Source organism: Cebidichthys violaceus, unplaced genomic scaffold, assembly GCF_023349555.1.
Source record: "Cebidichthys violaceus isolate CVI_PGR_0920_01 unplaced genomic scaffold, fCebVio1.0.p SCAF_14, whole genome shotgun sequence".
Classification (NCBI taxonomy): Eukaryota; Metazoa; Chordata; class Actinopteri; order Perciformes; family Stichaeidae; genus Cebidichthys; species Cebidichthys violaceus.
In genome coordinates this window covers 12,807,100-12,832,580 of record NW_027176307.1, presented here as the reverse complement: position 1 = coordinate 12,832,580, position 25,481 = coordinate 12,807,100, and the positions used below count along the sequence as shown (strand labels likewise).

The 25,481-nt window shown below is 45.7% G+C and overlaps 1 protein-coding gene across 1 annotated transcript in view; it reads right to left on the bottom strand.

Moving 5' to 3' along the window:
• Positions 1-23,371, bottom strand: part of LOC137871232 (MAM domain-containing glycosylphosphatidylinositol anchor protein 2-like) — a 161,335-nt gene extending 137,964 nt beyond the window's left edge. The window contains 1 exon segment of the mRNA XM_068708952.1: positions 22,335-23,371. Coding sequence (XP_068565053.1) covers positions 22,335-22,407 — 73 coding nt within the window. The 5' untranslated portion in view covers positions 22,408-23,371.
• Positions 23,372-25,481: the final 2,110 nt, after the last annotated feature.

Sequence of the window (25,481 nt, the reverse complement as noted above, 5' to 3'; positions counted from 1 at the left end):
AAAAAGCCCCACACTACTGCTGAGACTCTTATCTGCCCAGCAGCCACTGCAAACCGGAGGAACGACGTCTGTCAGTGGCTGCCGAATACTCAGGACTATGAAAAGCTGCAACGCACATATTTATTCCTTTTGGATTTACATATTAACGGGAAAAGGCACATATATTCATCAAGAACAAACAAAAAAGATCACAGCTCAGCAGAGTTGAAGAGGATCTTTGTGTGTCTCCATCATAAAACCAAGAATAACGTTGCTTTGATTAAATAAGCAGGCCCAGCAATCCCACTGGTGTGAATTCTCACGCGCAATGGTCTTCCTGTGTGAGCTCGGTAGACCTCGAGTGTTATATTTAGTGCTGCGTTTGTAAATTAGGAAGGTCTTGGAACGCGGAGAAGGTGCTGAGTCAGAGGGAGAGAAGAAGTTGCACCAGAAATCCGCAAATATCCTCCTGTATCTATCAAACCCAGAGACATCAATACCTCCGCTGTTCACACTAATTCACAGTTTCAGCTAGGTTTCAGGATTTTCAATTAACTGGGAAAAGACATTTCTTTTCTTTCTTTTTTTCCCCCCCCCATAAATGTTAATGAACAATTTCTGCGGATCAGTCCTTTCAAAAACACAGCGGCTTCTCATATCTTGGAATTATGATATCAAAAAAAAGCAGATGACCCTCTAGAGATCAACTTTCAAAAATATGGAAATCTAGACTTTCCATGTCCATACGGCTGGGAGAATCAATTCTATCAAAATGGTTCTTCTTCCATGATTGATTTACCTTTTCCAGGCCAGCCTATCCTTCTCATTTTAAATACCTAGACGTAATCATTGTGCCATTCATACGGAGCTCCAAAGCTGCACAAAATAAAATAAAAAAAAACACCTAATTAAATCCAAAGACAACAGGGGTTTCAGCCGGCCCTGAAGGACCCGGTCGATGCATCGAGAGACCGCCTGGCCTGGCTGTCATTAGAGCGCATATGAGACCTTTCTTCTTGCCCTTCTCAACCGTCCCATTCAAAAACAGGCAAATTACATTACAACAACAGATTTGTTCAATAACTCTTAAGAATCAAATTACACATAACGGCACCAAATACCTACATGTATAATCAAATATGTGGAAAAACCATGCGTTCGCTCCAGGCTTGAATGACTCACTCCTCACAATCTCAAAGGGTATCAAAGCAATACGCGCTTTATACCTCGGTGGGCACTTGAGCAGCGACAGTAAGCATGTAATATCCCAGCCTCTGACTATGTCAGGAAAAATATGTCTAACATTCATAATAAGTGTTCCACTTTGATCCCCGTAGTAAGGGGGCAGTCTCCTACCTCCGTCGAGCCGTACGGCGACGTGTTGACGTTAACAGTAGCGCGCACTCCAGCAGAATTAGGAGACGGATCTGGGGTGAGGGATAGATAATGAGATTTTTGGGGAGGAAAGCCTTGAAATTGTGCATAAATGTTAAATTAACTCCAGGCACAATGTGACACGATTCAAAACGGTGCATCGGCTATACCGCTCCAGAGACAGATTATACGCCGTCCTTCCCTCTGTAACCGAGACAGACGGGGACATTGTTCTTTTTGGACAAGTCTGGAAGTGTTCAGTTATTGGAAGAGTGTATTTGAAAGTTTATCTAAAGCCCTCGGGAAGGACTGGACCGCTCGCCACTAGTCCCCGTCTTAGGTGTCATGAGTGCGTTACATACTAATACAGAAGGCGTTTGGTATGGCTGTATCAAGAAAACCTATTCTACCAACATGATGTGTGGATGAGAGAGGTGTGAATGTGACTTTAGATGCATTTGTCAGAATGTGGAGCCCTGTACTAGTGTACCTCAAGTGTACTGGAGTGTAGTGTGTACTCCTATCGCTGTGTATATGTGTTTTATTTTACTATGATTTGTTTTTGTTTTGTTTCTCTGTGTATTTGTGAGGGTAATCAGGGCAGATTTGTTCAAATGATGTACTGATTATGTAATGATGTGAGTCTTTGCCTCATTTTGAAAATCCTAAAATAAAAGGTTGGAGAGAAAAAAAATAAAATAAATCTGTTTTCATTTATTAATCAGAGGATTCACCAACCTGATCATTCTGGGAGGATCGCGACTGTAAAAGGTTGAGAAGAACCACCGCTCTACGGGACGGCATCCATACCCATCAGCACGCTACCTCTGTTCTTCTACTGAAGCTTGTACTTTTGTCGCTCTTGCCAGCCCCGATTTAAAGTCCTCATTGTTTTCTTTCATTCTTCGCATTAATCTAAATACCAGGGGAGAGGAAGAAAGACATACCGGCGCTATCACAGATGAGATGAGTGTAAAATACCTGGCAGGTCTGCAACTTTCTATATTACAAATGACAGCGGGCCTCGCCGGGACGTAAGATCACACCCACGAAATGATTCATATCCTTCAGCGGTTACATTTTATTTTTGGCTAAGAGCGTCTGGGCCACTTTAAATCATTGAAATAAGAACAAAGAGGTGACGCTGAATTACTTGAGTGCCAATTTAGAGCCTTTTGATTTATGATCATTCAATCTAAGGTGTTATTTTTCAGCTCTAAGTAAAGGCGGAAATGTGCGTCTCTCCTGTATCCTAAACCATTTATAATACAACAGATCGATACGCAGAGTCTTTAAATCAATCAAGTCTGATGTCATCCGGATGCTACATTCTTTCACCCACCAATCTCCGCACCGTCGTATCCCGCTCTACTTATAAACAGTACCTGGTTATGGGTCATTAAAGCAGACCCTCAGGGTCCCTGCTGGCAAAAACCATATTCTGATTTGTTGTCCCTGACCTCCACTCGTGCATTCATAATGCAGGACTTTGCCCTGCAGGCCATGACAGACACCTAAAGGGCCTCAGGAAGCAAGTAGCCTGGAGCAGGGAAGATATGAGTACTTCTCTCTCTCTCTCTCTTTAGGTATAAAAGGACATGTACTAGGAGGACTAGATATCCACTCACACATACCCTTGGGACACCTACAGTATATGGACCTTATGTGTCTGGCTCTGTGTTGAGACAGTTATGCGTCCTGGAATGTATGAACCAGACGCTGCACTTTGATTAAAAGCATTCTTAGGTCACTTGTAGAGTGTCTCTTTATAGATTTATTTTTTTAATTTCCTGTGTTCGGCAGCGGCGCACAACGTTCTAACACGTTCCAGTAATGGAACACAAAGTGTATGGGAGTATCTTTGGGTCGGCTCGTCGTCTTGCCAGGAGTTAAGATGGTGGGACAGCCTCAGTTTGGCTCTCGCCGTTCAGTGGACAGACTGATCCGGAAGGTGGTTAACGTCTACGAAAAAGAGGAGAGATGAAACCCTGATTCTTCCGAAGTCGTCTTATTCTAATGTTGTGCGTTTTATCCACTGACTTGCTAACGTTAGCCGCCGGTAAGCCTGCATTTAGAAGTCACTCTGTGAATGAGAGAATTGGAACAAAACTACCAATTTTACTTCAGCTACATCATTCAGTCATATACCCATGACACACACCCGGATTAGAGCACAAAGTGCAGTCTTACAGAGCGGAACAAACTCCCTTTTGTTTGGTCGCGTTGAGAAGGCCGTCACATGTTGGAGGCTCGAGCAGACCAAACCACGCCACACACCCGCTGCAGGAGGAGCATATGTCCGTTTTGTTCATTTCACGCACGGTAAACTGAGCCCGATTGTGCCATGTCATCCCCCCCCCCCCCCCCCCCCCCCCCCCTCCCCCCGCGGCTCTAAATCTGTGTCTGCACGTGCATACCTGGGCATGTGCGTGGGCGGTATGCGAAGGCATGAGAGGATCCGCCGCCACGGAGAATCACATTTTTGGATTCACTCCATTTCACGGTGTAATTGAAATAAGTGCCTTTGCCCACGATCGTCCAGCCGGAAAACACAGAGGGAGTAAATCAATGTCCGGTCATGAAGCCTAAAGGGTCGAGCGGGAGGAGGTCTGGTTGTTGTACACTGTTAGTCAAAGTTTAGAAATGTCCACGCAAGGCCAAGCACCTAGCTGCTACCGGGACACAGCAGCGAGTTGAACAGGGAATGAGATTGCTGAATTATCTCCGGTCAAGCCCAGCAGAGAGAGGAAAAAAAACGCTCAAGAATTATGCAATTTATACACATAATTGTTGATTATCTCCAACCATCATTGCGTTAAATTGACTCATTTGGAATTAGCGTTCAGGATCTCTGGTGAGCAGTAGAGGACATGAGATGAAAAGAAGCCATGGGAGAAAAAGGCTGGCCCGTCACACCACGAAAGCCACCATGCCACACCCACTGACCAGCTTCGCATTTTTGCACAAGTGGCGATGGCTTGCCACCAGTTCACGGGTCCAATTAATAAAGAAAACTCCTACTACCCCAAAAGGCAAGTCTTTCCCAGCAAGGCAAACCTCTGTTTCACCAATTAGGCATGTGGCCAACAAAGCCACATGCGTAGTAAATGTGAATTTCTTTGGAACTGAAAGACCAACTATGTAAAACACCAGAAAGACGCTAAAATCATTGGCAAACTGAAGTGAAACTACAAGCAGATAAAGTGAAGTTTAATGCGCTGTCGGTGTATAAAGGAATTGTAACTTTGCCACACAACAGGCTTGTAATTACGTTGTCAGCAGATCACTTATTATTTCATACGCCATCACATGGAGTTACATGCCGCGGCATAAACACATAAAAGTCAAACCATGTAAAGATGTCTCCAACACAGCTGTGAGGCATTCAGAGCCGCCCCGCCTTAACACCGACACTTCCAGCAGGAGAACGTTGCAGTCAGCTAAGTTTGCAGATCATAAAGGCTTTTATGGCCTTATGCATTACAGTTTATTGCCACGTTGCACGTAACGGGATGTGTTCCTATCTGCATGTACATTACATGTTATGCTCGAGAGCGCCGAAGCCCAGCCTGTTTCCTGCGCCGTACTTAACGGCGCCCCGCTCCACGCCACGGGCACGACAGAGCCCCTCCAATAGTCAGCGCTTAGTCAAAGTAGGCTTTTCCTGGAATGTGAAAATCAATCATGGATGACGGCTCATTTGGGGCTATCTACTGGGGGGGGGGGGGGGGGGGGGGGAGGAATAAAAGGGTAGAAATTCCAATTACACAGTCGATGACCGTTTGCTCCGTAGATATGTGTAACCCTCCGCCTTGGCGTTGTTGACGCCTCCGTCCAGTCGTATAATGAGCGCGACGTGGGCGAAACTTATTCGTTGGAGTCAAACATCAGAAGGATAAAGTGAGCGCCGCGTTGTAAAGAGGGCTTCTATGGAGCCACCGGGAGGGTAAGAGTCGAGATCCCAGACAGGTATTATCTCGCTGTCACGCTGCGACAGGCAAATTATCCCACAGAGCTGGTTGAACCCGTCTGCCTTTAGCTCATTAGAATAACTAGAGAACAGCACGCCATACCGTCTAATATCTGTCGGAAAAAGAAACGTATAGCATTAAGTCCATTTCGGCACACCAGCGCTTAAGTGTCGGCAACAAATCAGACGATGAACTCACCGCGCTGCAGACTGACAGGAGCTTACGTGACCCATTTGACCTTTCGCCAGCCAATCGGCCCTCCTGTCACCCGCGGACGGAGCGCCATAGCGGCCTGCGACGGAATCAAAATCGCTCAAAACTAATATAATTTTGTCTGGGCAATCTAATAAGACATAAGAGCCATTTCCCCCTCTTGTCTGTCTCGGCTGCCATCGTTCCATATATCCCGGCGGAGCCGCTGTGATTCATACGAGATGCGGTGGCGTCTCTCAGTATGCGATGAGCGAAAGGCACCTTGGGGAATTTTATGATCCATGACGAAGCGCCCAGATCATTTTGGATGTATGCATGTGTCACTGCATATTAATAATGGCCTCTGTCTCATGAAAGCACCAGCACACCTTCAAAGGAGATAATTTAATCTTCTCCCCACTGAGCCTCCTCTCCTCTCCACGCTTGCTAATACTTTCCATCAGAATCCCAGTCAAAGGAGCCGTTGCTTACATTGTGCACTTTGGCTTCAGGATGATAAAAAAAAAAAAATGAAGAAACAGGAAATGATAGAGGAAGTAAAGCCAACCAGGAGGAGGAAATAAGCCCCAGATTCAGCACACCGCTGAGGAAGATAAACACAGAGCCGATAGAGAATCTCCTTTCTTCTCTTCACGTATGTAAATTGAGCGGTCATATCACGTTACCAAGGAGCTAGTTGTTGAGGAAATTGACTTTTTACCCTTCTGCGTAATATATATATATATATATATCCACTGCTGAGAATCATGTGCAGCCACTGAAAAACAAAAAAAAACAACCCTCATTAAAAATTACCATCCTGTGGAGCTCGTTCTCCTTCTGTCCCTACTTCTTTTTCTTTTTTTTTGCACCGTAAGCCTGCAAAACAAGCAACAGAACAAGGCAGGGTGCTCTTAAGTGAGCTCCGTGTGACCTTTATCTCGCTGAAAGATTTCATTCTCTTTAAAGAGCTGGCACCCCTGCGGCGAAACCAACAAATGAGGAGAGCACTGCTGGATCCTGGACTTTGTTTACGGGACGCCGTGGCGAGCATCGCCAGGGCGAGAGCTGAATCTCATTACTACCAAAAATCTCCCAGGCCCGGTAAAAACTCAACAACAACAACAACAACAACGCGTCCCTTTTAACACACAACGCTACGTGATCTAACGATTGGATGTAAAATCAAAGTTGATGCGTAATGACCTTTAAACGGCCCTCCCGTTTCATCGTCGCACACGACGCGGTGGAGGCGGAGAACCGGTTAACCTCCGTTCGAGGGGAGCCGCCTCAGACCTCCCATTATGTAAATAGATCCAACAGCGTATTTCCCTGTATACCAATAAAACACGCAGGAGCCCACAGCAGCCACGTGTCGGCGCGCGCGTGACGGCACACTGATGCTATCGATGGGGTAATGTCGGCTGCGGGTGCATTAAGAGGACTCGTAAACCTACGGAAGAACCATTAATGGTCCGTCTGAGCGTTCATCCAGAATAAAAAATAAAACAAAACATCATAATACCGTAAACGACACGGCACAGAATGCAAATATGTCCCATTCAAATGCAGCAAAGAACTCTTGGCTTATTAACACAAAGAGCTTGATCTGTTGATCTCAACGGGTGTTGGTTTGACTTCAATACCTTTTAAAAGCAACATGTGCAACAATAGCCTTTTTGTACCAGTGAGTATTAACGGCTGCTTACTGTTCCAGGTCAGAATACGGCCCATTGAATTTGCTTCTTTTATCTTACAGCGTTTGGAGGTTTTTTTTTTTTGTATCTATTAAGATGCACAGGTCCTATTTGAATTCAGCGGTAGAAGAACAGAGACAGACTTCTTCAGACAAATCTATGGAAAGACTTTTTAAAGTTCACTCAAGGCTTCTACTCGTGCCGATCCGGTTCTTCTCCCCGCTGAATGGGAAGATAAACTGAGCACCGACTTGAGTAAGGAGAACCTGTATGAGTAAATATAAACTACTGAGTTATGAGCAAGACCGCTTTAGAACGGGGAACATACTCAGAGTTAGACTTATGTGGACACTTGTAATTTTACATAAGAAAGACTACGTGTTAAATGCTATTAAGGGAGAACGACCATTCTTGTGGTACTTCCACTTATAAGGCCCTAATTTTTTTTTTTTATAGATTGCGATCTATTTTATTTGACCTCTATTTAACGTTAACTAGATAAGTCAATGAGAAGCAATTCTCATTTACAACGACAGAAGGAAAGTCGATACGAGACAGTGGAAACGTAGATACAGCTAGAGCAATAAAACAACATATGTTGGAGATACTGAGCAGTGAGCACAGATATGGAGGAGTCTTACCAATGTTGTGTAAATGAACTGATACCGGTGGACAAGGCGGGCTTAGCAGAGTGGATTAAAAACGCTTTAAATCGGCACAGGAAACTATAAGCACTAATTAGGATATTATTTAGTGGAAAACTTGCATTAAACGGCCTTGTAGTTGTAGAATTTGGTCATGCAGAATAAGGCATTAATAAGTGCTTTATAATGACTAATAAAGAGCCAGTATTCCACTATATGCATGCTAATAAGTGTTTACAAATTACTTGTCAGAGGGTTTTATTACTATTGCTTCCATAAAGCTTCCAATATCAAGCCTCTTCCAACAAGCTCAGAAGCCTACAGCAGCGCTCTCTATTGCAGCAGAGTCATGTATGACCATGCAGTTTAATGTCATAAGTTAGTGCGTTTTACATATTATGTCATCAGACAAGGCGGTGAGTAACTCCCACTGCTGTTCACCTTTTTGGCGTTTTAATGACGTTATCATCACGGCCGCCTCCCACTTCCGCTGCAGCAAAAAAAATTAACCTGGGAACATGTACAACAAGCCACTTAATGGTGAAATAAATGAGTCAGAGGCCTTCTCCCTCTTGTTCTCACTGCATGTGTGTGTGTGTGTGTGTGTGTGTGTGTGTGTGTGTGTGTGTGTGTGTGCTGTGAGACAGCAAGGGGAGTACAAACATACAGGAACAGAAAGCAAACCCATGCGAGTGTGACCCGTTCCATCCACGTGTGAATGAAGCGCACGGTTCAGAGAGCGCTCTTTTATTCACTCGCGTCGCCGTGAACCGCGTCCGTGGCGATGGCGAAATCCCCTCGCTGTCTTTAAGGTTCCTTTCTCTGTCGCCACACTCTCGCCTCCCCTCAAGAGCGCGGAGGAGGTGAGAGGAAGAGAGCCTAAGCTGTCATCACAGTTTAGATCAGTGTCCCGCCTCCACCCCCGCTGCCTCCGCACCCCGTTGCCTTCCACCCAAACCTCCAGCAACGCGTTACGCAACTTTCCAAAACAAGGTCAGGGAAATATCCAGTGAGGAATCAAAAGGAGATAAACAGCAGAGGAAGGAGAGGAGAGTCTTCGTCCTCCTCCCTTTTCTTTCTGCCCATTGCAGCGTGCGATTCAGCGGGAGGTGAGACCGCTGGAACGAGAGAGCCTGAGGCATCCAACGCATACAAATGCCAGCAGACACACACACACACATTTCGATCCACACAGACGGAGGCACAAACATTGACACATACACCATGTCAGACACTGGCAGCTGGAGAAACCATGATAGTTTCAACAAGACGTGGTCCAGCGGCGTGTCCTTGCGTTTTTTGGCGCTCATATTGCGGCTGCATGCTTTGAGGTATATCGCTGTGAAGACTTAATACTCACCCGCGGTTAAGATCAAATCTCCTAAACAAGCATCCTCTGAAGTAAGGAACCTCATTCTGACCCTCTCTTTGTCATGCATTATTAATGAGGCTTCTAGTTAAAATTAAAAAATAAATAAAAAAGCTAGCCCTAGAGATGTGTAGAGATGTCACACATTACTTCTGCATTGCACCGGGGATTAACAATAGCAACTGCTGCTAAGGAGAAAGAGGACGAGTGACTTAAAAGCAGCCATGGTGCTTTTTAGGGAATAAATGACTGTTGGAGCAGAAGAAGATTATTGTAAAGCTCAATGAGAAATTAATCCAAAAGACAATTATGGTAATTGGTTTATCGTTTTTAAGTCCTTTTTCTCAAGTAACAAGACTAATAGTCACATTAGTAACATTAGAATGTTAACATGCTCACAAACATGTTGCCGCTGAGCCGCTAGCGTTAGCACGTTAGCATTTGTCAATGAGGACAAAAGGTTAAAAGTGCAGCTGAGGCGAACGGGAATGTCATCAAGTGTTGGGACAGATCCTCAGACCTGAGGAAAAGTCGGTGAGGACTACCAAATGTCATGGTGAGACTACCAAATGTCATGGTGAGACTACCCAAATGTCATGGCTGACCCATCAGACCCATCCTAAATTGATTTGGTAGTTCAGTCCGAATCGACCAAGAGGCCCACATTGCCATCCCTAAAAGAATTTAACTTCCATATAGATTAAATAATTAATAAAGTCGACAGATTGATAGATACTGCGGCTGCAGAATTAGAATATAGCAACCATAAAGGCTTCCCGAGCCACGCCACCACTTCACAAACACAGGAGCCTCATTGCCAAATGGATATTTAGTATGCTAATGAGACACTATACGAATCAGTTAATTGCTGATTCTCCTGTTAATGCACATGCTAATGTTGTCGCATCAGCTTGCAGACATTTTATTTTTTTTTTTTTCTCCACGATGAAAGTTTGCCGTATAGCCGTTTCGTGATTCCCAAACAGCCACGCCAACGTTAATTAAATTCAGACTGCAGAGAGCTCAACACTGTGCCAGGCTTTAGGTACATCTCCACACATCGGGGGTAATTTAACACTCTTGACACTTTCGAACACTCTGCCCCTGAGCTGTATCCTCTCCACCAGAGAACAATCAGTTTCTCGTGATTCTCCCAAAATAATTATCAGCGGAAAAAAAATCAACAGTTATTAAACTGGGAAAACTGTGGTGAGCAGCTGGATGTTTTTTTTTTGTTTGTTTTTCCCCGCGACTGCCACGCATGTGTACGGTCAAGTCATTACATGTTAATGGACTTTCCTCTGATGCTAGAGAGAGAGAGAGAGAGAGAGAGAGAGAGAGAGAGAGAGAGAGGAGAGAGCGAGAGAGAGAGAGAGGAGACGGAGGCTGTGATGGAGAGAACAGGGAACCATTTGATGTTTGCCAGTTGAAAGAATAAGCCTTACTTTGGGTTGTGCTTTCCACAGAGGCATGCTGGGATTGAAAGAGCGCTTGCCCAGGGCTATAAGGGGATTTTTGGTGGGCGCCACACATCCAATTACCACGGTAGCATCACAGAAATCCGTGGGGAATGCGCACACAAACAGACAGTCTCACATGCGCACGTGGGCGCCCCACGCGCACCGCACGCACACACACACACACCACACACACCACACACACACACACACACACACACACACACACACACACACGACATGTAAGACACCCACCGCAGGATGCTCTCACCGCAGAGGGGGCCCAGGCCGAATGTCACCGCTCTGCTTCTGCTGGATCGGCTGCTCCAGAATTCATGAATATGATCACCGTGTGCTGATAGGTGGCTTATGATATAAATATGGATAGCAATATGGAAACGCCGCCCAGGTTCCACCTCTTTGGGGAGGATTATTAATGCATTCAGTGAAGCTATTACTGGATTTGCATGGGCTCTTCTGATGAGCCTAGAAGAACTGAGGATCCACTAATATGTTGAGGTTTATTGGTGCATTTCAAAGCTGTTTTGAAGTCCTCTGTTCTGTGGCAGAAGCTGGTTTCTCGCTGTTTAATATCCCCGCCAACAAACTTTAATAACTGCATGGTCCCACATCAGCACCCCAAACACGTAGACCCACCAAACCAAACTCATTTAAAACACAACATCCTGGAATTAATGCATTCATTTATTATTTTTTTTTACTTCTACCCACACAGGTTAATAACTTTAATATTCCGACTCTCCTTAAAAACGGGGGGGCCTGAAGGCCAATGGGAAATCATACTCCGCCAGACGTTAGGATGAAATCGATTTTGCGATACATTTTTAATTATACGAGATTTGTCATTTCTTTTAATAACGTGGTGAAATGGCTCGGAGCACCACTTCTCTTTTATTGAAACTGACAAATCTCTGATAGCTGCGCATTTGTACATCACCTGTGCCACTACAGAGCAACTTACTCCACATTTGGTAAATACCCACAACATGACAAATCCAAACCTCAAGGTGGGGTATTCAAATTATTATTATTTTTTTTTAATCAAAGCTTTTGGTAAATTTCGCATCTTGGGGGAACGTGGTCTCCGGTAATGTTTTAGTCACTTTGTTCAAAATCATTTTGGGAAGCTACAGATAATTCTCTTCTTTCTCCTTTCACACCAGAATACAGCCCTAAAATATAGACGCTATCTGTACATATGATTACAACCCAACTCCAACATATATTTTAGCAACCTTTTTAAGGTAATCACGCCAATGAAGGGTCACCGGAAAGGCCAAACCAGCCAATTCCTTAACATTATTAAGATGCCTTAACTGTGCAGAGATGACTCTTAGAGGGATTTGGTATGCGCCCAGGACGGAGGAGTACTAATATTGCGTGCGAGGATGAAGGCGATGTAACGGGCTAGATGGAAATAAAAAGGGCACAGGAGGTCATCTGGAGCTGTGAATGTGGCATTTCGGGAGGCCTGCTTTAGGCTTCACTCATCTTCAGATGAAATACATCTGAGTGACATGAGAGACGAGACGAAAAGGACGACGCCAAGTGAGCGTCTCTCCGTCGACACATGGATATATATTTGAGTTTTTTTGTTCTTACAGTCTGGGAACATTTAAAAAAACAAGTGTTGCATCGATGCTTTTCACTGAATTTCACCGTTTTATATATATATATATATATATATATATATATATATATATATAATTATCACACCTTTCTTGTTCTGACATAAATGGTCTTAACTCACTGCATCACACAGAGCATGACAAGATGTGATACGCGGAAAAATTCATTACGGAAAAGCATCAGATTTCCTACCGGATCGCATGCTGCATATAATACAATTTGTTTATGCAACAGCAATTTTTTTTTTAATTAATCAGTAATTGCACTTGTGTCAAGATGTAAAGTCTTCATTTGGTGAAGCTCAGGCATACGTGTGTCATTGTAACGATTTCATTCGTCTCTCACAACCCGTGCCGTGAGTGGTGGACGCCAGCCTTTGTGGAGGCAGGGGCAGACGGAACCGAATCAAGTGAGGATTTCATTGAAGGCGAAAAAAGCGTGGGTTGAGACTTCCGCCGCTTGTGGCGAGGGAGAAGACCTCCAAAAGGAGGAAGACCTCAAGCTGTGCAGACACATATAGACCGGGTCAAAGGTCAGATTGGATTGCTAATAACTGAAGGCCAAAAGCTTGATTTTCTAAGGCGTTGCACCCTCGAGGAAACGCTGCTGAATAGCTTTTTTCCCGGATTCTGGACTTTGACTGTTATCAGTGTATTGCGTCTACTTCCGTAAATACGTGTAACTCCAGGTACTATGAACTCCAAAGCTTTTTGCTGCAGCAGCCTGAATGAAGACGAAACTAGGCAGACGGCAGACAATCGGATCTGGGCGAGAACGCCAACATCTGCATTAAATCTGGCCCTTAGATTTCTCTCTTCCGCTCACTGAACTCTCAGTGGAGAAGTGCTTCGCCTACTCCAGATATAACTCCACTTGCTTTGCCATAGGAAGCCATTAACTGACAGCACACGGGCTTGAGGTTATCCCCATGGGTGCAGCAGCCTCTGGGATATACCGTGTCTGGCGGAGAGATGAAGAGAGAATGACGCTAAAGAGATTAACTATTACAATGTGAATTTCTGTTAGAAGAATAGGGTTTTTTAGAGACTATTGAGGGATACACGGAAAGCCAAATAATAGAGAAAAAAAAAAGAAGGGCTCAGCAGACAGAAAGATAACCCTTTAGAAAGGGTAGGAGGTTTAGTGAGCGTAAAGATGCACGTAATGACTGCGTCACATGTTCGAAAGGCACTCTGAGGCGCGTTCAGCCGGGCTGGTGTGTGAATGCACATCGCTAAATTAATATCTCAGCAAAGTATTGCCCTAGATAGATGGAAAAAGCATGCACGCACACAGAAAAGGAGTTATCATGCTTCCACACACACACACACACACACACACTACACACATGCACACACACACACACACACACACATACACACATGCACACACAAACTGCATGTTCATCTGTGTTAAAATTTCACAGTGCCTCTGCAGAGCCACAGCACAACTCAAGAGATTCAGTTTTCCTTTTGCCAGCAGGGGGATGAATGACTAGATGTGAGAGATGAGGGGGGGGGGGGGGGGGGGGCGGGGTGAACAGCATGGATTTCTCTGTGTGTGTGTGTGTGTGTGTGTGTGTGTGTGTGTGTGTTTTTTAGTAGCATTGGTGTGGGTGGCTGCCCTAGGTGGAAGTTATTGATGTGACGGTGTAGTCTTATCCAGGGGCCGATGTGCGCCCCCCCCCCCCCCCCGCTGGGCTGCCTGTTCAGCATTGGTTGTGGAGCCGGGGTCCACTGAGGGCGTCACACTGGAAACACGCTTACTGTCCCTGCCAGTCGGAGACGCTCAACCAGTATTCGCTACGAAGACAAGTAGGCTTCCTTCCTGCAGTTGCCTCATCGCAGTGAAATGGTGGTGATTTGTGAAGAGACAACATTCATCTCCCCCCCCCCCCCCCCCCGAACCTTCTACATGCATCCCTCTCCCCCCCTCCCCTCCCCCCCCCCCCCCCCCCCCCCCCCCCCCCCCCCCCCTTTTTTTTTTCTTCTTTTTTACAGGAATCTCATCTGCTCTCGTGCACAATTGTAAGGCTGCTGCGAGGGAGCTTTTGTTTCTGCAATCACTTCACATTTGTTTCAGCGATTGATTTCCTGGCATGTGAGGGGAAGGAGAGAATGAGCGAGTGGGTAGGCAGCGAGGGGAGGGGAGGGAGGGAGGAAACAGGGAAGTCGGAGGACGTGCGATGCAAGGCTCACATACTGTCACCATGACAACAGACATCACTTCACAGGAGCAGCACTTAGGATGCCTGTGTGGGCTGAAGTGACATAGTTGAAGGTTGGCATTAGCCTCTTGTGGGTGCCAAACATACCAATCCTTTTCCTTTTTTCCCCCCTTTTCCCTTTATTTCCTCCACCGTTCTCGCTAAACAGGGCACACCCTGTTGCTCCTGTCAGCTACCTATTGGGATCGCCGGGTAATTTGTACTTTATGTGCGTAAATGCAGGTCCTGCCAGTTTGGCTTAACAAAGACAATTCAATTGACTGAAATGCGTAAAAGGGGCGACAGGAGGAGACATTCATATTCAAACACGAGGCCCCTTTTCATCACTTGCGTCACTTTGAAGCTGGCTAGCATGTATAATTCTCTGTGATTTGAAGTGATGCCAATCATGGAAATGATAACTCCACATACGGAAACGCACCAGAGACACTTAAAGGGGATCTATCCCAGCAGCTAATCCTGCCGTTCATTAAGAATAATCTGCAACACTCTGTGGAGGTATACAATTGATGTTTATCAAGAGCAAAATTAACGCATGACTCATCAATATCTAATGCATGCGTTCATGGATTATATAAGAGTAGCTTAATATCAATAAATGAGCAAGTTGATGCCATGATTTAACACTTTGTGAATAATCGCTTAACAAAATGAATTTGAACACACAGTTAAGTCTTACATTAATTAACATGTCATTAAATCAGCTATAAAGCAGGTAGAAGGACAGAAGCCCGAGTCTCTCTCAGCCCCTCTAAAAGCATAAATGTACGTCTTTCTTCTCTTTGGCACAAATTAAAAACCTGGCTAAAGGGATTTGGGTCTGCTCTTATCAGCATGCAGGCACATACAGCCGCCATGCCTCGCGCTCTGCATCCAGGTCTTGTCCGTCACATACAGGCATGTACAGTATTTACGAGCGGAGCCGGACTTTCATGCATGTAATAGGCGTGATGTAGCGAAAGCATGAACGCTAGAAGAAATGGAGGGGCGGTGGTATCAACCGAAAAACATCCGGTTAGTCACATTTCTGCAACACAGCATATATCTATATATATATATATATATATATCTATATATATATATATATAATATATATATATATATATATATATATATATATATATAATATATGATGAGATGTTAATGAATTTATGACTTAACTGCGGGTTAATGGTTAGAAATTGAGCAGAAAATGTACAAGTGAAACACAGAAGGAGAGCTCCGACTCCGCTAAGGGATTAATACTTAAGCCTGGGGTTTATACTCTATTGTTTTAATTACAATTCTAATTGTTTCACCGAAGTCTTTACCTCTGAAACTGTAACTCTCGAGTTGGTTTTTGATCGCCCCAAACAGGCCTGTCTATGCAACTAAATGTGCACTGATCCACCATGTGGTGGCGCTATAATAAGGTATTACAATTTTGTTTTATCGGAGTTCCAGCCAGGTCTCTCTCCTGGTTAGTTTTTGTTTTCTGTACATTTAATCAAGTACCGTACTTAAGTACAGTTTTCAGGTACTTGTACTTTACTTGAGTATTTCCGTTCCAGTATTGCCATCTTACTTCACAATAGGAAAAACATTGTACTTGTTACTCACTTCAATTATCCGACAGCTGTAGTAGTTAGTTTGCAAATCTAAAGGCTCCGCACACATCAAACAGGTGTTTTCAATTAGGCTGCTCAGACTAATTAGAGCTCACCCGGTGCTTTGGGGCGGAGCTCTGCCGGGAACGACATCGTTTCACCCAACTCTGTGCACTGATAGGGATCATAACAGGCAACTTGCCCCGCCCCTCGGGTGAGGGAGGTGTCACTCAAACTCAACTTCTCTGGGCAGAGTGCTAATTAGGGTAAGATAAGATAATGCATGACTTTATAAAATAAGATGCATTGTTAATAATGAAACTAAACTGCAGCACTGCCTCACTTGCTCTTAAGCAAACTCTTTTTTTTTTTGGTCAGTTCCAAAACTACAAACTGAAACTAATTTGAAAAATAGGATTCATGCAGGTCAAGAGTCGAATAAACTCTCAGTGGATGTGAATCAGCTCCTGTTGAGTACAGGCTACAGGACATTATGCGTGTCTGACTATGAATTACAGTCTTTTGTGAGCAGCTTATCCTACTGACACTTTTTTTAAACATATTTTCTTGGTTGTTTCTTTATTCATTAGGATAGTATTTATGCAGGAGAGAGCAGACAGGAAGTGATGAAGAGGGTGAGATGTGTGGGATGACATGACACTACGGTCCGTGGTTGGACTTGAACCGGCGGGCTTTGCCTCAACCCGCGCGCCAACAGGACGCCTCGTTACTGACATTTCATCTTTCAAGTATAACACTGGTCTCTAGAGCTAGTGTTTGGTTTGACCATTCTGGGCTAGTGTGGAAACATGGCGGTCTAACTCCGTCAGCTCATTCTACACTAAATTAAAAGTACTTATATGATGTCCTATGTTTGCCAATAGGATCCCCTTTAATGCTACACACTGTTCCTTTAAAGCGGGATGTTGTAGCTTTAATTCATTCAGGTTGGACCTTGTGTCTGGCAACATGAGGAAATGAACACTATCACACGAAATGAAATCACGACAGATAAAAGTCTTGCCGCTGTACAAGGTAATATCAGCGGGACCGAGGTTGACGTTTAAGATTTGAATCGTGTTTTTAATGCCCCCGGATGATGAATGGCCGCTTCGTCAGAATGTCTGAAGACAGAGGAGAAAATATCGGTTACTAGACTTAATTTCGAGGACAGAATTGATTTTGAGTCTAAATAAACGGGGGACATAAGGGGCGGTCTAGTCGTGCACCAGGACAGGACTAATGAATGACTGATACGAGGTCATTAGCAGCAGCTTTCTGTCCGCAGCGCTGTGCGGAGCGGGACCAGCAGCTCAGGGTTTGGGGGATGTGGCTTAACAGTTGAAGCAGCCAGCCAGGTTACAATAAGCTTCTTTGGTCCACGGTGGGGATTTGGCCTTGAATGATCCAAAAGGTAAATTGTGTTCCTTAACTCATCCAAAGTCCTCACAGCAGAAGGAGGAAAGGTATTACAGCTGTTCATGATGTCTGCAAAGTAGCAAAAGCTAACATTATACTTTTTTTTTTTCTTTTTTTTTTTTTTTTGGGAACACAAACCATCAAGAAAAATATATTCCATTTATCACAGCTGCGCACGACTCTATCTCTGCTTTGAACTATGCATAAGGAAACGGGAATGAAATTGCTTATTTTCCTTGCAGAGGACATCACAGTGGTTGACAATGCTGTTAAAATCCCTGCTTCAAAACCCGTACAAGCCCACTGCTCCATTTTCCATTTTGCCTACAGCCAAACTACACACAGCTACATCTTCCACAGCAGCTAAAGAGGGCAAAACTGCAAGTGGAGAGTGTCTCTCCTCCCCCCCCCCACTGCAACAAAGACACACAACCTCGCACACACCTCTCTCAGACCTCCGCTAAGCAGGAAGTCACAGCGCTCAACTAAAAGGGCACTTCACTAATGTTACACAGATGAGAACGTATGACTCAGCTCGTGGAAATAGTTCTAGAATTTCTTCGGTGGCTTTGTAAAGCCTGAGAAAATAACCCTGAGGATGTCACAGTGATTTTGACTTATCTATACCCGAGATATGAGTGCGGAGTTGGAAAGATGTGGACATTTCGCAGGCAGGGAGGGTCAAATGAAATGATGCTATTGGCTGCATTATGGGTAATGTAACCTCAGGATAGCCTGGCCTCTTTTGCCTCAATTTGACCACTTAAAAAACATAAGTGCCTATACTAATTTGCTGTAGTACTCTTTGAGCGAACCTGATGTTAGGTTTTTTCCGAAATTGACCACAGTGAAAAAACAGCTGTTTCACCTTAATTGCATTGTATTAAGAGTATTTAAAGTGAAAGTGTGAAAGATTATCCGGTGAATGCTGAGCACAGCAGGAGTGCTTCAGACTTCAAGTTAGAACATCGTCTCCGCAGCGTATATTCAGAGGCAGTCTCAGAGGACTCTGTCCTAAGAGGACTGACATTCAGTATGATTAAGTTGGTGCTATCTGAAGCCCCTTCTTTTCTTCTACTGCAACGAATGACTTCCTCTACGAAGTACCCCGGCTGTATATCCTTATTTGCCTCTGATAGAAGCGCATGTACTGTAGACATCCCTCCGCTGATCTTGAGGGGGGGGGGGTGCGGAGGGAGAGAGAGAGAGACAGGCAGAGGAGAGAGAGACGGACAGGGAGGTAGGGAGGAGAAGAGATAGAGTTATCCGTGGTCTCATTACGGTGGGAAATGTGAGGGTCCCGATCCAAGGGAATGATGAAGGACTCTGTGGAGGAGGCCTCTGAGAACCAACAAAGACGGCTTTAGTTTCACTGGCAGAATGCATTTGCATAGCTTAGAAGCCAAAGCGACTGAACCGGGGCTCATGAAAAGAAACCCCAGCAATTGCTTGGACTTCAATGCAAACGAGAGGGAGCGAGAGACAGAAAGAGAGAGAGGGAGAAGTGGGATGGGGGAGAAAAGAGCAGTTGGAACTTTTTTTTCTCTTTAGTGGTCGTAACACAAAACGAGATCAGGAACATGCGCACTTCCCATGGAGGTTGTCGCCGACTGACTTTGATGCAAAGAGAACATACTGAAGGCGGTACATCTCCAGATTAGGTAACCAACCGGCTGGGCAAAAAAAAAAAAGCACGTCCATGCTATCAGAAGTGTCACGCTCCATTGTATTATTTAAAAGGAAGCTTGGTTGTCAGCAACATTACAGATAATTGCAACGTTGAGAATATTTAGCATCATTTGTAGGTGCTTCCATTTGCTTCGAGCAGCCACTGGCTTATTGGAGCTCTAAAGATTGAGATAATAGAGCAATCTCCTGGTGGAGGGTGTGTGTGTGTGTGTGTGTGTGTGTGTGTGTGTGTGTGTGTGTGTGTGGTGAAAGTGATGAGAAAAGAGGGAAGGAGGGAGGTAAAAGAAAAAAAGAAAGAGGAGATAAAGAGTGGAGCAGATGTACTTTAGTAGTGTCTCTCTTTTTCCACTCTGTGGCCTGGAGTCATGGAGGGATGAGTAGCCTTCATCAATCCTCTTTAATGACTCTGGCAGCACCACTTAACGCACTAGTATGTGTTTTCTTCATTACCACATCATGATTCCTCCATTTAGTCGACCGCGATGACGTTTTTCGATGCTCGGGGATAAAAAATAAATCGGTGAACATTTATTTTTATTTTTTTTTTACCCGCAAAACTGTCCCATTCATCTGCTCTTGAGTCAATTTTTGGAGATCTGGGGAGGAAAGTGATAGCCGAGGCTTTGAATGCAGAAAATGAGAGATGGAATCGGGTGGTAGAAAAGCTATTATTGAAATAGATTTGACTGTGAAAAAAGAATATATAGCACTTTAAATACCTCGATTTCAAAGATATGGCCAGAGCAAAGAATTCAGGCCTTGCCCTCTATAAAGACCTGATTTGGAACTCTTCAAAGTTACTGGCACCATTATGTATTATCCTCTCACAGCCCCCGATTTAGTCAACCACACACACACACTGCCTTTCACCTGTGGTGCACAATGCCCCCCCCCCACAATCCACCACCACCACCGCCGCCGCTCCTTCGGGTATCAAAACCTCCGGTGAATACAATGGGAGGCAACACAGCATGCGTGCTGATGTTTGGCCGTATCAATAATAAACGTTGACCTTTGACAGCTCCCTAAAGATGTGCAGCGCACTTTAAACACAGGACCTATAGCCACCGTCTCCTCACCAGTTAATAAAGGGATGTGATGCACAAAGCTTCTCCGTCTCTATACAGGCCCTCTTCCTTTTGCAGCAGCAGAACATACAGCAGCAGCAGCAGGACGTATGGAAATCCTGACAAAAGCACGCTTACTGTAGAAGAAGTGAAACACCGTACTGATGGGGGGGGGACTGTGCTCAAAAAGAATTGTCAGGCTGCACAACATGCAAAACACACAGGAACAGATGCTCAAATAACTCCATGTGCTACATCCCCCCGTCTCTTCTCACTGGTCCACACACACACACACACACACCACACCTCTATGGCAACGCCACATCGAGCATTATGGGATACGATTCCTTCTAATGAGCTTTGCGTCTTCATCTCGCACGCACGCGGCTGCTGCTGCTGCTGCTGCTGCTGCTGCTGCTGTGGCGGCGGCGTGGACAGCGTCGCTCGCACCAAGAATCCGCAGCTTTGATCTGACAATCATGTGATCGGTTTTGATGGTTGGCGTCATGCCTGTCTCCCCCTGAATACATGTATATAAATGAGAGCGATTTCTGAGATACAGATATCGAATCCAGCAAAGGCAATGATTTCTTGAGACGTCCATGTTTGATGAGGTTATTGCCCTCGGGCTTAAATGGGTAACTGGAGGAATCCACTAACTCCAAACAACAACACCCACGTAGGAATCTTACTCTAAAGCCTAATGAGTGCTTAGAGGTTTAAAGATCAGGTGCAAAAAAAAAAAAAAAAAAAATCTAGATCTCTGCAACAGGTGTTGGAAATGTGGGAATATGAGTGCACATGTATGAGCAGCCATGCAACAGCTGCCCTGACGTGTGCTGTGATTTATTATCTCGTTCACCTCCTCCGTCTCGAGCGAGAGAATAGATAAAATCCTGGCGCATCATTGGTCAGGTGCAGCAGCATGACCGCTCCTGTCACGCTCACGGTAACCTTTCATAGCCACATCATCTGTGCGCGCGCGCGCACGCACACACACACACACACACACACACACACACACACACACACACAGAGAGAGAGAGACCATGGCGACAAAGATCTTCTTTTTTTTCCAGTGCTTGGCAACGGGCCTCTGAAACGCACCACCCCACGCCTCTACTTGACCTCGCGCTCTCCCCGCGCAGCCTCGGCTTCGGTAAGAGCCTCCCGTCTCCGCCGACGGGTCAGGGACGCCGCGCACCTCGAAGGCTTTCTCCGCGTCCCCATGTTTACAGCACAGGAATCATTATGTCCTCACAGTGCATGCTGCTGCTGCTGCGAGGATACAGATTCATTTGAGACATGATCTCTGTCACCAGTTGCACAAGCAGACAGAGAGAGACACACAAAAAGATGTGCTGTTCAGTGTGTGTGTGTGTGTGTGTGTGTGTGTGTGGGAGGGAGAGACATTCACACAGACAGACATAAGGAAGAGGTAGGCAGACTGAGCCACCACACATGGAAATAATTCATGACTGAGCGTACTAAATGCCACTGCTCAACAGATTACGGTGCTCATGGTGACATTCAAATACAAATGTGCCACGTCGACCATTAGAGCGCTAATTAACAACCCCCCTGTATGGTGAGTGTGGTGACCAGTCTGAGAGGCTTGAGGAGAAGTCGACCAGGTTCCACTGTCATAATGTATGAACGCAGCCTACTAAATTTAGCCTGCTCACCGGCCATCATGAGTGATGGATTGGACGGGGGGGGGGGGGGGCTCGTGCATGATTGGCTGCCCACGCGATCTGCTGTATAACCTCAGGGTTGCTGGAAACATTTGGAGCCTCTCACTCCATGACATTCAGACCTGGTTTGGCGCCCCTTACACCAGGTGATGCTGCGTTTTTGTTTTTTTTTGTTTGTTTTTTTGGGGGGGGGGGGGGTATGACTATCACGGGACATTGTGAGTCTAAAAGGGTGGCGATGTATGAGCGACCACTGCTTTCTTTACAAGGTCATGATCGTTTTTTGGTTTCAGCAGAAGCAATAATTGCATTCACTCACCGTACACTCCCTGGCAACGGATGCCCTCCACGACCAGCGCCAGCAGCCCCAAAACACAGATAATTAGATCCATCCTCTCACGTTAATCTCTGCATATCCTCCTCTCAACGGCAAGAAGTCCTTTCCGGGGCGGCGTAACTGAGGCGCATAGACAACGGCGCCGCTGCGAACCCCACAACGTCGATTAATTTAGTCTCGGTATTAGCTGCGAAGGTATGTACGGTCCGCAGGAGGCGAGCACACTCTCAGGCTGTGATTGTTTTGATGTCCGCTGCCATGTAGTCGGGACGCGGAAGCGCTCGCGGCACAGAGACGCCGCGGAGGATGCGGGGAGGGAGGGAGGGGGGGAGGAAGCGAGCAGGCGCGGGGGAGTGGGGCTGCAGAAAGCCCGGCCTTAAAACAAGACAGCCGCGTCTCCTCGACTCCGGGTGGGTGCTCTGTGTGTCCCCCGGACTTTAGCGGAGACCCCCGAGGCACCACACCGAGGGGGCACACTGGTGCTGTCGACTACAGGCAGACGGAGGCTCGGTGCCCACGGACATAGCTCCTCAAAATCCAGCTGTGGTCAAGGCTCGCTCCGCGGATGCAGCTGCTGCGTTGACTGCGTGCTGTCAAACGAAGCCATCACCTCATGATTCACAACAACAAAAAAGACACACGCGCGCAAATTTTCAGTTTTCACCTTGTAAGGCGGCCGTCAGGATCCCGATACCACAGTTGGAGGCTCGTGCGCTCACACAGTCACATCACGACTGCACCCCGACGCCGCGCGCTCTGCTCCATCTCTCCCGGTGGCAAATGACAAGGGGAGGGTCCAGTCCGGCGAGGAGCGGCGGATGGTTCCTCCACAGCGCCTCGGCGATGCCCGCTGTTGCCTCGGCGTTATGAGACCACTTTCTTAATGAATTCACGCGACGGTGGGGAGCCGGATGTGCCCGCCGCGAAGCCAGTTGAGCATCAGTCACGTTGCGCAATACGTGCTACGGAGACCGAGTGGCACCGCAGCCGGTCTGTGTGCTACGTCAAGAGGTGCGTGGCTTCCAGCGCTCATCTGTATGGGAGGCTTCGCTCAGCGTCAGGAAAGGCATGAGAGGCGCAGCTGCTGGAAGCTGAGAGAGGGAGAGAGAGAGAGAGAGAGAGAGAGGGGGGAGAGAGAGAGGTAGAGAGAGAGAGAGAGAGAGGAAACCATTGGAATTCAGGAGGTCTAGCTTTGACAGACCTTTTGCAATCAACACCAAGCAGCCAGTCTGTACTCCTGTCTGCTCATGTTTCACCAGGCCTCCTTTATCACACGGGGAGGATGAGATGCTGTCTGCCATGTAGCGTTCATCTGCTACGGCAGATTTATTTGGGCTTGAAACAGTGAGATGTCGGTTAGTCTATCCAAGCACACCCTGCTGCTGCTGCTGCTGCTGCCGCCACATGTCTCTAATGTTTTTTTGGCAACTTTAGCAATACATAACTTTTAAAGTTTGAAAAAAAAGGTACCAAGTGGTTCCCAAATGGGGTCCCAGAAGGCCCTCGAGGGGTCCTGCTGGCAGTTCTGGAGGGAGGGGGGGCTCCTGAAAAAACCTGTTTCATTATATAAGATTTTGCCAAATCGAATGACTGGAAATATCCCAATTCAAAATGTGGCCCATTCTGACCACAGGTTTCACCTCAGCACTGTCCTTCAGTACGAGCCAATGGTCATGTTGACCATTTCATTACACTAAATGGTTCCACTGCTTCGTATTTCCTGTTGGAAGTGTTCTGTAATAGCAACACCGGTCAGATCTACAAGTTTGACTATAGCTGTTTCCTAGCAACACAATTTTTGATTGAATGGTATTAATTAGTTAAATAGTTTCCCCAATGCAGCAGCAAATGTTAGACTTTTGGGAGAAAACGATGACCGTCAAGAGCCACAGGTTGATCCCTGATCAAACACACAGTTTCTCTCGACAGTAGGCTTCCCTGTGATGTCTATTATTGTCTTAAAAGCATCACAATGTAGGAGTAACAATAAATCCAGATTGGTAGTTTTACACTCAAGTCGAAGCACCAGATCAACTTCTACTCAAAACTGTAATGTAAGGAATGTATCTACTGTTGAATTGTTCTTTAAATCAAGTAAAAAAAAAACTATATTTCATGTTGTAACAGAAAACTGTTATTATTTGAAGCACAGACACTGTGAGGGCCTCATCTTTATTAAGGCAGCTGGGGATAAACTGTGGAAGTGACTGGTGGAGCACCAGTGCGTGGTTTGGCGCCCTCTACAGGCCTCCATTAGATGAATCAATAATCATGCAGCCACTGGGGTCGTATACCCAATTTCTCACCAGGCTATAGTTCTGATCGCGACATTCTCAGCGTTTAAAATATAAATAAATATGATATGATTATTTCATTGCCTCTTGAGGCTTCCATCATTCTGATTCAGCTGAGCTGACAATATCTGATCCTGACACAAGGAGTAAAATGAATTTAGTGGAGTTAATATTTGATATAGGCTACTCCAAATTTAATTTTTGAAATCTAAATGATTGATCTGTCCCATCCGTTCTGCGCCGTCGTCAGTGCAGTGCCCTCGAACGTCGGAGTGAAGCAGTGTCGATGGCGAACCGTAATTTGAAAAAAAAAAAATGTTTCAGATCTTATTTTCTGCCAATAACTTTCTTTGTTTTACCTCAGACGGTGCGTGGAGCAGAGAGCTTTAACGCAGGACGTCTAACCATCTCTTGCTCTCTGTGAGCGCACGCATTTTGAAAGTGTTAGAAAAGTGGTCCTCACAACAAGTCACTTAACATCCAGTGTCCACAGATAGAATTGTGACAAGTGTAAAAATGTGTGTGTTTTTGTCGTATGCTGATGTGGTGCATGTAGTCGCTTATCCCCCACCCCACCCCACCCCCCCACCTGCTTGCTGCTAATCATTATGTGTATTACTGTATGTTTGCATCACCCATCCAATATGGACTGGAACGGCAGACCACCGGGGAAGCTTAGACTTCAACCCTCCATCTGTCTGCTGTGGATAAATCTGCTCCCCCCCCACCTCTCTCTCTCTCTCTCTCTCTCTCTCTCTCTCTCTCTCTCGCTCTCTCTTTTTCCATCTTCTGCTTCCCTGGAGGAATATAATGCAACCTTATTTTAAGCAAGATG